Genomic DNA, 13,661 nt, shown 5'->3' on the forward strand with positions numbered 1-13,661 from the left:
AGGGAATGGTTTCTTACTTGGCCACAGATGCTGGAGTACTCAGGAGGGCTGACGACACTTAGCTGGTACAGCATCCTACACATGATGATTACACACACCCAGACTGTTGACAGGCTGGAAGCCATCGGCCTGAAGCGACTAAATGGCATTGCCAGCGACCACAGCACCACCAGGACAAGGTTAAGCACAGATGGCTAAATTAAACACACAAAAAATATAAAAGTTAGAATGCAACTTAATATTGACTTTTTTGATTGCTTGCTGTGCGGTAGTTTGTGTAGTTTGCTAGGGCTGTTTGCCTTGTTCAAGGAAAAAGAAGACAAGGATCTTTTCAACTACCAACCAACAAATTCGGATATGGAATGTTTTGGGCCAAAATATTGTTAGTTCCAGATTAGGAGTAGAATGATTTAGAAAATCCAAGGTTTTGTAAAAACTTTTGTGCCGGTTTGGTGTATACACCAGAATACCATATATCCCAGTAATCCACCATTACCATTTACCAGTTCTGGTTCTCATAAAATATCTTATAAAAAAATGTTTTTAAATGTGCTGATAATGCTCTTACCCTTGAAAAAGTGTAAACAAAAAATTTAACTGTACAATATTTATAACAACATTATAACCGTCAACATAAAATGAAGCGCAAAAAACATACAGGTATGTATATAAATTAAAGCTTTTGTACACAAAATTTACATTTGAAAGTGAATGAAGTAAGTAATGATAGTAATAATACAGAAGCAACAAGTACCGTATTTTTCGGAGTATAAGTTGCACCGGAGTATAAGTCGCACCTGCCGAAAATGCATAATAAAGAAGAAAAAAAAACATATATAAGTCGCATTTTTTGGGGAAATTTATTTGATAAAAGCCAACACCAAGAATAGACATTTGAAAGGCAATTTGAAATAAATTAAGAATAGTGAACAACAGGCTGAATAAGTGTACGTTATATGAGGCATAAATAACCAACTGAGAACGTGCCTGGTATGTTAACGTAACATATTATGGTAAGAGTCATTCAAATAACTATAACATATAGAACATGCTATACGTTTACCAAACAATCTGTCACTCCTAATCGCTAAATCCCATGAAATCTTATACGTCTAGTCTCTTACGTGAATGAGCTAAATAATATTATTTGATATTTTACGGTAATGTGTTAATAATTTCGCACATAAGTCGCTCCTGAGTATAAGTCGACTATAAACTATGAAAAAAACTGCGACTTATAGTTTGAAAAATACGGTAGTAACCATGTATAATATTGACAGCATTAGTCCCATGTAGTAGAAGCAGTAGTTCCTCTTTAATAACCCAATTTAAATTCCGACATTCATGTATACCTTCAACGCGGAATTAGCGCTGCAATGTAAATGAGTCTAAATAAACATCTTTTGTTTTACCAGCAATGTTTGTCATCTTATGTAGGAAAAGTGGGGGTACGGCTCCGTATAATTATGAATTTGAGGGGGACAGGCACCATACCGTGCTCAGTGCCATGCACCCATGATACCAGCAACACACGCGTTTCGAATCGTGTCAGCTCAACCGAACAGCTTGTATTTTTTTCATGACCCGTCACATTCCTAGTGCACTTGCAACCGTGTCAGTGTAACGGAAGCCAGCCAGTGTGCCTGGTAAACCTCACTCCCTGATGCCTTATGAGTTTGCTTTGGACATCAGGTTGACAGTTCAGGAGTTTAATCTATAAAACTGTGTTAGAAATTCTGACTAAAAGTCCATGTACATACAAAAATATTCAAACTTGCAAAACCCTGCGCCCACACAGTTTTATTCTTAATAGATATCACCAAGCGGACAAAAGCACATACGTACTTCACGCCATCTATACATTTTTCCTGTCATTTTGGCCATTGATCTGTTTTTCACCCGTTTCTCTGTTTTGTAGACCTGACTGGGCCTAATAAGGGGCCAGAAGTCACACCTGAGACTCATCAGGCAATTAGGCCTTCTTATAGCTTGCTACTTTGGTTTGAAGTGGTTTGTTGCTAAAACTTTCTGACCTTGTCATTGCGCTCCTGATTTTTTCCTAGCCTCTGTCCAAAAATGATGGAACAACGAGTTTTGGAGGATATTCATTCAGTTGCTTAATTTTGTACAAAATGTACAGACATGACACAAATTACAGTCATTTCTAATGGCAACTTTCCGGCTTTAAGAAACACTAAAATAAATCAAGAAAATAAATTGTGGTAGTCAGTAACAGTTACATTTTTAGATTTTTAAAAATATGGAATTACTTATTTCTGACGTCTTTGATGTCAGCTATAGTGGTGGTGGAATGGGTACTAAATGTATTAGTCTTGGAATGAAGCAATTGTCTTGCTGCTCTCTCCCCCCATTCAACATGTACAGAAGTAGCGTATATACTGTTGAGTTTGTTGCTCTCAAACTAGCAAAAACGAAAGTATCTTCTTGAGTGTCATGTGTTGTAACAATTAAACGAGTGATCCAGTTGTCGTCTGAACGAGCTGTTTTATTCATGACCTTAAAGGCCTACTGAAAACCACTACTACCGACCATGCAGTCTGATAGTTTATATACCAATGATGAAATCTTAACATTGCAACACATGCCAATACGGCCGGGTTAGCTTACTAAAGTACAATTTTAAATTTCGCGCAAAATATCCTGCTGAAAACGTCTCGGTATGATGACGCCGGCACGTGACGTCACGGATTGTAGAGGACATTTTGGGACAGCATGGTAGCCAGCTATTAAGTCGTCTGTTTTCATCGCAAAATTCCACAGTATTCTTGACATCTGTTTTGGTGAATCTTTTGCAATTTGTTCAATGAACAATGGAGACAGCAAAGAAGAAAGCTGTAGGTGGGAAGCGGTGTATTGCGGGCGGCTGCAGCAACACAAACACAGCCGGCGTTTCATTGTTTACATTCCCGAAAGCTTTACCATTGGCCTGTGGAGAACTGGGACAACAGAGACTCTTACCAGGAGGACTTTGAGTTGGATGCGCAGACACGGTACCGTGAGTACGCATGCAGCTGCGACTTCCAAACATTTGATCGCTTGCCCGTACGTGCGTGTCGCTATGTGCATGTCACGTACGTAACTTTGGGGACTTTGGGGAAATATATGTGCTGTATGAACTTTGGGGAGGTGAACGGTACTTTGGGCTGTGGGATTGAGTGTGTTGTGCAGGTGTTTGAGTTGTATTGGCGGGTTATATGGACGGGGAGGGAGAGGTGTTTGTTATGCGGGATTAATTTGTGGCATATTAAACATAAGCCTGGTTGTGTTGTGGCTAATAGAGTATATATATGTATTGTGTTTATTTACTGTTCTAGTCATTCCTAGCTGAATATCAGGTCCCACCCGCCTCTCACAGCAATCTTCCCTATCTGAATCGCTCCCACTGCCCTCTAGTCCTTCACTCTCACTTTCCTCATCCACAAATCTTTCATCCTCACTCAAATTAATGGGGAAATCGTCGCTTTCTCGGTCCGAATTGCTCTCGCTGCTGGTGGCCATGATTGTAAACAATGTGCAGATGTGAGGAGCTCCACAACCTGTGACGTCACGCGCATATCGTCTGCTACTTCCGGTAGAGGCAAGACTTTTTTATCAGCGACCAAAAGTTGCAAACTTTATCGTCGATGTTCTCTACTAAATCCTTTCAGCAAAAATATGGCAATATCGCGAAATGATCAAGTATGACACATAGAATGGACCTGCTATACCCGTTTAAATAAGAAAATCGCATTTCAGTAGGCCTTTAAAACTATGCTAAGTGGTAACTTCTAGCCTAATGGAAGTACACTGAATGTCGTAACATGAAGACACCCACCCATAACTACACACAGCTTCATTTAAAAAGGAAACATAAAACAAAAGTAGTGAACAGAAGAAAAAATTGATAAATAAATACCGTGACGTCGGACAAGCAGAAATGCACAAAGCTATGCTTGTTTACAGTGGAAGTCATTGCTTTTTCAACACCTGCAGTGAGCAAACTTGTCCAAAAGATGGTGCCATAGCACAAACAAAAAGACACCGTTCCTATTACGGTACATGGTGCGCATGTCAAAGGGAAGTGTTACGATTTTATGTGTGATGCATGAAAATTCACGTCCTAATCGGATCATTTTTTCAGGGTCCAAGTACACAGTAACATTCTAATCCAAATTATGATCAAATTAAAAAAATGTTGCCCATGTATATGTTGCTATTGTGTGTGCAGGCAGCCCCGCCTTCACCCACAGAGACAAAAGAGAGAGGCTTTACTTTGTTTATTTAATTCCACTATAGATAGCTCAAAAAATTATAGGCATATTTGTATTATACTTTCAGGAAGTGACAGGAATTTATTAAGTGACTACATTTTGGGGCTGCTCCAGATCACCGTTTGGATTCTAGACTTGTTTAATATTGGAAGATAGGACCTGGCGGAGGTGTCTGATCTATGAGTACTTTTGCAGTTGAACTATGTTATGATACAGGAGTGTAGGGTGCATGCAATACAATCTCATAATTTCTGGTTCAACAGTTTCTACTTTTTTGTATTTACCTCTTCAAGCGCAACCCACACCGAATAGAAGGCCACCATTTTAATGATGTGAATTTCCAGAAGCCTCCACAGAAAGACTTGACCTCTGGTAAGTATGTCTGAGAACTTTCTGAACAGAACCAGTAACCTGTCCATCACCAGTCCCCACTTACTCTGCATCAACTTTTCTAGAAATACATGAAAACAAGTCATTAATACATTCAAAATAGAAGATGAGAGGCAACAAAAAGTTATAAAATACAATGCCAGTATTGACAGGCTTTTATAGCAAATAATGTCAAAGATGCACCTTTTTGTGGTGTGAGGATAAACCATGCAATATGTTTGAACATTGTATATTGTATTACATTACTATTACAGTGGTACCTCAACTTACGTGCACAATGCATTCCACGACTGCGCTCATAACTAAAAATACTGGTATCTCAAAGCAATTATTGAAATAAATTCAATCTGTGCTTGGCCCTCCTTAAACACCAACATTTTAAAAATGTTTTTAAAAAAAACCAAAAAACATTCAGATAAGAAATATTGTTAGAAAATACTTACAATAGCATGTATTACAAACAACTACAGCAGTTGTATGTAATAATATTGTTCAGTATTTACCTTGAGGACTTCTGGAGCTTCTCCCTACAGTGTTGCCAAGTCTGCGTATTATCCCCTTATTATAAGCGACTTGCTTTCATAGAGCTGTTAGCGTGTTTGTCTTGTGACATTTGGCAACACTGTCTCCGTGTAAGAACTAAGCAATTGCTGTTTATGTTGCACACAGTAAACAGGAGAAGTATAAAATAGAAACACAACACTTTTGTTTTTGCTCCCATTTTTCACAAGTTCAACTCAAACATCTAGAACTTTTACTATATACACAAAATACCTATTCCTCTTAAATATAGTTCACAAATCTGTCTAAATCTGTGTTAGTGAGCACTTCTCCTTTGCCAAGATAATCCATCCCACCTCACAGGTGTGGCATATCAAGATGCTGCTTAAACAGCAAGATCATTGCACAGGTGTGCCTTTGGCTGCCGAAAATAAAAGGCCACTCTGAAATGTTTTTCTTTATTGTGGTCTGGGGGGTCAGAAAAGCAGTCAGTATCTGGTGTGACCACCATTTTCCTCATGTAGTGCAACATATCTCCTTTGCATAGAGTTGATCAGGTTGTTGATTGTTGCCTGTGGAATGTTGGTCCACTCTTCAATGGCTGTGCAATGTTGCTGGATATTTGCAGGAACTGGAATACGCTGTCATATACACATCCCAAACATGCTCCATGGGTGACATGTCCGGTCAGTATGCTGGCCGTGCAAGAACTGGGATGTTTTCAGTTTCCAAGAATTGTGTAAAAATCCCTGCAACATGGGGCTCTGCATTGTCATGCTGCAACATGAGGTGGTGGTCTCGAGTGAATGACAACAATGGGCCTCAGGATCTCGTTACGGTATCTATGTGCAGAACACCTCTCCAACGTGCCAGACACCATCATATGTGAGCGTTTGCCCACTCAAGTTGGTTACGGTGACGATTTGCAGTCAGGTCGAGACCCCGATGAGGACAACGAGCATGCAGATGAGCTTCCCTGAGACGGTTTCTCACAGTTTGTGAAGAAATTATTTGGTTATGCAAACCAATTGTTGCAGCAGCTGTCCGGGTGGCTGGTCTCAGACGGTCATGGAGGTGCACCTGCTGGATGTGGAGGTTGTGAGGCCAGTTGGATGTACTGCCAAATTCTCTGAAACACCTTTGAAGACGACTTATGGTGGAGAAATGAACATTCAATTCACGGGCAACCGCTCTTGTTGACATTCCTGCAGTCAGCATGCCAACTGCTCGCTCCCTCAAATCTTGCAATATCTGTAGCATTGAGCTGTGGGATAAAACCGCACATTTCAAAGTGCCCTTTTATTGTGGGAAGCCTAAGGCACACCTGTGCAATAATCATGCTGTTTAATCAGCATCATGATATGCCACACCTGTGAGGTGGGATGGATTATCTTGGCAAAGAGGAAATGCTCACTAAGACAGGTTTAGACATATTTGTGAACAATATTTGAGAGGAATAGGTCTTTTGTGTATATAGTAAAAGTTTTAGATCTTTGAGTTCAATTTATGAAAAATGAGAGCAAAAACTAAAGTGTTGCATTTATATTTTTGTTCATTGTAGTATTCCTGTGCACCAACTATGCTGCTCTATTGTTATGGATAAATGTTCGTCGTTTGTGAGGCTCGACGGGTAGGATGCCAACAGGTAATACATATTTTTAATGATTTGTTTGTCTGATTTGGTCGTCCGCTTCTCCTTCTTCGCATTTCTTGTTCCAGGTGGTTGGATGGCAAGATGTCGGTTTTTGAGCGGTGCTCAAACGCACACGACAGATGTCTAATCAAAATGTTTGTTTCTTGTGTAAACGAAGCATGAACAACGTGTAACAATTTATTAACTCTTTAATTCTCCAACGGCACTGTTATACATATTACTTCAACCAACGGTGGAAATGCTCGGAACTCAAGGTATGCTTGGAACTTAAAGCATAACAAGAAGTTGAGAAACAGCTCATATCTCAAATTACTCGTAAGTTAAGGTACTTCTAAGTTGAACTCTCACTGTATTATTATTAAGCATCAATATGCTTTGAAATAATTTTTCTTTGCACTGTTTTTGCTTGTTGCACGTTGGTGACTTGATCCAAAGGCATACAACATGAAGTGCTTGAGATGGAGTGAAGTGTAGTAAATTATATTTATATAGCGCTTTTCTCTAGTGACTCAAAGTGCTTTTACATAATGAAACCCAATATCTAGGTTACATTTAAACCGGTGTGGGTGGCACTCGGAGCAGGTGGGTAAAGTGTCTTGCCCAAGGACACAACGGAAGTGACTAGGATGGCGGAAGCGAGGATCGAACCTGATCAAGTTGCTGGCACGGCCACTCTACCAACCGAGCTATACCGCCCCAAAACTAACGACTAGTTTAGCTCAAAATTTACAAAACACCCACTTTATGGAACCTTTTGATTTACGAACCATAAACCGGATAAGAATATGCTTTGGTGTACAAACCTTGTCTCAGTGCATGAATGTTTTGTCCACACATTGTGTGCCTCGCAAAGCAGCCCTTTTGTGCCCAGCAACATAGACATTGTGGGCATGTTGATCGCTCTCCAGTGCTCATTGTTTGTCCGCTCAGCACTGCAGGCGTTAGCTACTGTGCTCTGTGCTACATTTTGCAATGGACAGGTGATGTATGCTTTGAAAAATTCAGGAAGTATCCACAGCGTTGTACGACAATGCTACACCAGCCCTCACTGGCCACATAACCTCCTGCCACTTCCGCTGATCGCCAAGTAGATTAACTGACAATAACACCGTGTGAGTGTGTACATACGAGAACAGTTCAGCTAGTTGTTGATTTGACTTTGTTAATAAAGAGATAGTTGAGCCATCACCACCTTGTAGGGTTGTACGGTATACCGGTACTAATAAAGTACCACGAAAACGGTACTATACTGCCTTTGAAAAATAGTGGTATTTTTTTTCATCCGCATTCTGCCGTGCTGCGGTGAAGTTGCTGAACCATTGAGTGTGTCAGCGCTCACACACTAAAGCAGCGCACAAGCAGAAGCACCGTGGGGAGGGAAAATGGAAAACAAAGGCAATTCTACTGGTTAATAAAGAACGTGCGTGAAGTGCAATATGGAGGTATTTGGGCTTCAAAACTATCGATCAAGATGACGCTTTAAATATGGAAGCGCTGCGCTGCAACTGTTTTACCTGCTACTTGTTTTATCTGTGTACTTTTAGCCATAGTACTGTTTTTAGTATTTACTAATGATTGTATTTGTCTTAAAGCACATACCAAAAGTGGCAACCATAAATCAAGACGTATTTAATGAAATGTCTTTAAAGTATTATATTCTAGCCTAATCCTAGATTATGGCAGACTATATGTAATATGTAAAATTGTAAATTGTTCTTTCAGCGCAAGGCCCAGTGTTTTTACTGCCTTTTGAATTTTGTTTTAATCTTCCAAAATTATTTTTTTGTGGTCCCCTTTATTTTGATAAGTATCAAAATACATTTTAGTACCGGTACCAAAATAATGGTATCGGGACAATCCTACCCCCTCGTTATGTTTGTTTGATATACAGCAATGTAAAGTCTTCAAACTTTTACTAAAATAGGGATTTTGTTGAGGCTGAAACCCATTATTCATGTTTATATTGTTTCTTATGGGAACATTTGCTTCAATATACAAACGTTTCTATTTACGAGCGCTGTTAAGAGCCTTGTTAAATTAAGTTGTCTGTGACCAAATTAAGTTCGTAAATTGAGATTCCACTACAACTTGTATGTGTTCATATATTGTTCCCTATAAAAAATACATTTGACTGAATTGGTAATGATAAATACAACTTGTGTGCATGTCTAACAGAATTTGCTGACCATTTTCAAGAAAGCAATGCAGTGAATACTGAACATACGTATTTGAAAAACATTATTTGAATAACTAACAAGCTTGCGTTTACCTTTATCTGTTGATTCACCATCGATGTTTGTTACCACTTCCACTTCAGAGGCCAGTTCAACATTACTTGAGCCAGGCTGCACACAGCTGCTTTTCCTGGAGGCAGAGTTAGACAGTTATAGGCTTTCTTGGATGTCTAAACGGACAAAAGGATTGAAACAACCACCCCCAAAGTGACTTTTTGCTTTTTCTTTGCCTTTTTTGTGTTTTTGTAATGCCAGCACAAAGGCATTGATGGCAAAGCAGAAAATTGTGCAAAAATGTAATAAAACTGGAAATATAACTTGCAACACATGAATTCTCTGGCCTTTAGTGGCAGGACCCAATTATTTTACTTTTTCTGTATGTGGCCCTCTTGATTGGATCATAATATAATAATATTAATATGAATTATTTAAAAACATCCTCTCCAAAAAAAAAAAATCCTCCCATGTAATGTGCGAAACTGCTCTAAGATAGGTGGGCCAAGCTTGAGGCTGTAATTTCTACCAGAGGTGCATCAACAAAGTATTGAGCAAAAGGGCATTGTATGGAGAATTTTGAGGACAACATTAATTTATTCCATTTTGGAATAAGGCTGTAACATAACAAAAAGGGGAAAAAGCCAAGCACTGTGAATACTTTCCGGATGCACTGTAGATACATCTGTAGCCATTGCTGCAGCCTCTCTGGCCATCACCAAACATTGATTTAGTCATAAATGTGTGGGCGACCCTGTGACTGAATGCTGTATGTTTTATCACGGCAACCTAATTCTGTTATTACCTGCGTATCGGTGAAACATGTTCGGGATCAGTGATTCTCATGAAGGGTTTGTGGAAATAATGCAGCTGTAGAATACAGGCCAACAAAAAGAATCCAGGGATCAGAATGCTAGTAAACAGCTCTGAGAGGGCAAACATCTCCAGACCAATCGCAGCCAGTCTAAAAAGACAAGGGACTTAATTAGATCACTATTTTAGTTTCATATTTTGTGATATAGTAATAATACGGAACAAAGTTACTGTTCAAAGTACGAAAGACACTTTTAGACTGTCTTAGGATATTGCTCAAGTCCATACTGTTGTTCTTTGAAACCAGTGAAATTCCTCCAATAACCGGGGAAGTCTTCAAACTGGTATGTGTAGATGGATATCAGCACCAGCATTGTGTAGGCAACAACAAGCCACCAGAAGAGCTTTAAAAGACGCCTCCAGACAGAATAGTACACCTTGAAAATAAAAAGGTCAGAGAAAACAGGGTTTTATTGGCCACTATTGAGCAACGTGAATCACAACAGTGTAAAAAATGTATGTATGATGAAAACCTAGCCTAGAAAATGTGCAAATTACAGCTGTATCAATATTAAGTACTTGGCATATTATTTTGAAGATTTATGTTTTGTACTGTTGAAACACAAATTTAACTGTCAATTTTCGAAAAAAAAACAATGCAAAAAACAAAAAACAATCAGTAACTGTTTTCATATTCCAACCTGATATATACAGAGGCAGAGCAGGAAAAGCAGCATGTAGATGAGCTTGTATCCGACAAGTTTTCCCACAAAAGAGACCATGAGGAACATCCCACCACACACGTAGATCCAATATTTGGCATAACAACTCATCACCATGCCTCCCAGGACCTTTAGCGCTGATTCATTTGTGGAATCCACCCCTGGTAAAAAACAAAAGAAAAAGTTGAAAAGAGACTTCTCTCCTGAGCTGCCATCTTATCGTAGTAGCGGAGTTTCCGTCGTCCGATCTTGCTGACGAGTGAGGGAAGAGTGGATCGTGAGATCGGTGCAGCGTCTGCAGTGATGCGTACTCATACTTGCCAACCCTCCCGATATCCCCGGGAGACTCCCGAATTTCAGTACCCCTCCCGAAAATCTCCTGGGGCAACCATTCTCCCGAATTTCTCCCGATTTCCACCCGGACAACAATATTGGTGGTGTGCCTTAAAGGCACTGCCTTTAGCGTCCTCTCTCACCTGAAACCTTCACCCCTTAACAGCCGCATGCTGTCCAGGTGTCCGCTTTTCCTCCATATAAACAGCGTGCTGGCCCAGTCACATCATAATGTAGCGTTGGACAGGTTTAACAATGGTCTTTACTCGAAGATGTCAAGAAATGCAGACAAGTGTATGAGCTTTTAACTGGTTTAATGATAACAATAATTTCAAGCACACAAACTCACACACACACAAATAAATAGCCAGGCATACTTGGTCAACAGCCATACATGTCACACTGACGGTGGCCGTATAAACAACTTTAACACTGTTACAAATATGCGCCACACTGTGAACCCACACCAAACAAGAATGACAAACACATTTTGGGAGAACATCCGCACCATAACACAACATGAACACAACAGAACAAATACCCAGAAACCCTTGCAGCACTAACTCTTCCGGGACGCTACAATAACATCTACGGCTTTTGGAGCTCAGTGCACAACTGCACACACAACAAGAAGGAGACGAAGCAGAAGAACGAAGAAGAGATATGGTAGACGACGAGTAAGAAGAAGAAATACGCTTGCAAGTTCCAAAATGATTGGAAAAAAGAATTTCATTTCATCCAGCACAGCTCGAAGGGGAGGGGGTATGCTGCCTGCACCTCAACCCCGCCCCCCGCAACCACGCACTGCCCGCCTGCCCCGCCGCCCGCCCCGCCGGCCATCTCCCGAATTCGGAGGTCTCAAGGTTGGCAAGTATGTGCGTACTCTGTATCGGTCTGTCGTGGTGAAGAAGGAGCCGAGCCGGAAAGCAAAGCTCTCATTTTACCAGTTGATCCTATCCTCACCTATGGTCATGAGCTTTGGATTGGAACCAAAAGGATAAGATCACGGGTACAAGGGGCCTAAATCAGTTTCCTCTGTCGGGTGGTAGAGCTCTCTCTTAGAGATGGAGTGAGAAGCTCTGTCATTCGGGAGGAGCCCAGAATAAAGCCTCTGATCCTCCACATTGAGAGGAGCCAGATTAGGTGGTTCGGGCACCTGGTCAGGATGTCCCCCGAACGCCTCCCTGGGGAGGTGTTTCGGGCACGCCCGACCGGCAGGAGACGACAAGAAAGACCCAGGACACGTTTGAGGGACTATGTTTCCTAGTTGGCCAGGGAACGCCACGGGATCCTCCAGGAGGAGCTGGTCAAAGTGGCTGGGGAGAGGGAAGTCTGTTTCTCTGTTTAGGCTGCTGCCCCTGCGACCCGACCACAGATAAGCGGAAGAAGATGGATGGATGGATTAATAGAGTTAAAAATGATGGTACAGAATAAAATCCAACAAAGAAGCATTTGTGCGTTGATTGTGAAACTATTGTATTTAAAATGATCAGTTTTTTCCTAGACAAAATATGATGGATTTTGTACTTTAAAAAGTCTAAAAACTACTTAAGATGTTTACATGTGTTCTAAAAAGCTGGTTAAACCAAATTCATGCAATAATTATTTCATAATTTATTTCATAATTATTATTTTAGGTAGAATATAATATAGAAGAACAAAATCCAAACAGACCAAGAAAGAAAAAATATTGGATGAGGACCTTCAGCAAAATATAAAAAAGTGACAATGAATGTTTGTCACAGCAATCTAGCAGAGTTGTAGTGAACTCACTATTTCCCAGTGATGTGCCGTCAGGGCCAGCAAGGCCTTCTCTGCTGGCCTAACATAACCAGAAAAAATGTTCATAAGTAAAGATAAAAGTAATTTGTAATTTACTTTCACTAAATATCTAAAAGTATTCATATTCTCTTCATGTCATATTCCGCTCCTTCCAGCGCTGTTGTTTTTAGGTTATATAGTTTTTATCCAATCAGAATTCAGCCAGCTTATGTTGCCATGCTGTACGAAATCTGCCCGGGCCTTCAGAATCAACAATATGGGCGTCTATGCGCTCGAAGTGAACGGACACAAACATTTGACAGACAGTTGCGATAGTTGTTGTCAGTAAGGCCTTCTAGATGGCCTAAGGCAGATATATGTTATGATGTTATGAGCTAGGTAACATAGGAACTCCATTACCCAGCATGCCACAGTAGTGAAGAGCATGCGCAGTAGCCCCGTTTAGGTTGATGAATGTAGAGATACCGGCAGCTGGATGTTATTGATGAGCACGCTGTGGAGTAAACTTTAAGAAGTCAGCCAACACGCCTCGTCTGCATCTTTTGTGATTAGACAAGACAACACATATATTTGCAAGGCCATTTTCAAGAAGGATATTTAAAGAGAAACTACATCTTGTGAGACCATGTCAGCCAACCTCGGAAGCTAGCTCAGCTGTCCCGGCGATGAAATGTGAGTTCAGATATTTTAATTCTTTATTTTTTCACGTTTAATATGTTTTTTGCAATTTTAATTTTGACAGTACCACATAAGATATGTTTTAATTGCTGATGCGGGTTTATTGATTTCTAAATGCGCCAGAAAATAACCCGTTTTGGACAATGCCTAGTAGTGCATAAATGTGTTCCTGTATAGTATTTCTCCAGTAATTGTCATGTGGTGACATAAATGATGGTATTTTGAGAGGTAATCATTGAAGTCGGACATCACTGTAGGCCTAAGTGGGATACGCACGGCCCGCCACTGC

The 13,661-nt window shown here is 40.4% G+C and overlaps 1 protein-coding gene across 1 annotated transcript in view; it reads right to left on the reverse strand.

The window, feature by feature from the left end:
- Positions 1-13,661, reverse strand: part of piezo1 (piezo type mechanosensitive ion channel component 1 (Er blood group)) — a 237,591-nt gene that overhangs the window by 89,555 nt on the left and 134,375 nt on the right. Inside the window, exons 15-20 of the mRNA XM_072916588.1 lie at positions 10,559-10,740; positions 10,146-10,294; positions 9,850-10,008; positions 9,086-9,180; positions 4,556-4,722; positions 18-194 (exon numbers count right to left, since the gene is read on the reverse strand). Of these exons, the coding sequence (XP_072772689.1) occupies positions 18-194; positions 4,556-4,722; positions 9,086-9,180; positions 9,850-10,008; positions 10,146-10,294; positions 10,559-10,740 (929 nt within the window). The remainder of the gene's footprint in view (positions 1-17; positions 195-4,555; positions 4,723-9,085; positions 9,181-9,849; positions 10,009-10,145; positions 10,295-10,558; positions 10,741-13,661) is intronic.

Source organism: Nerophis lumbriciformis, linkage group LG02 (genome assembly GCF_033978685.3).
Source record: "Nerophis lumbriciformis linkage group LG02, RoL_Nlum_v2.1, whole genome shotgun sequence".
In the NCBI taxonomy this organism is placed as follows: Eukaryota; Metazoa; Chordata; class Actinopteri; order Syngnathiformes; family Syngnathidae; genus Nerophis; species Nerophis lumbriciformis.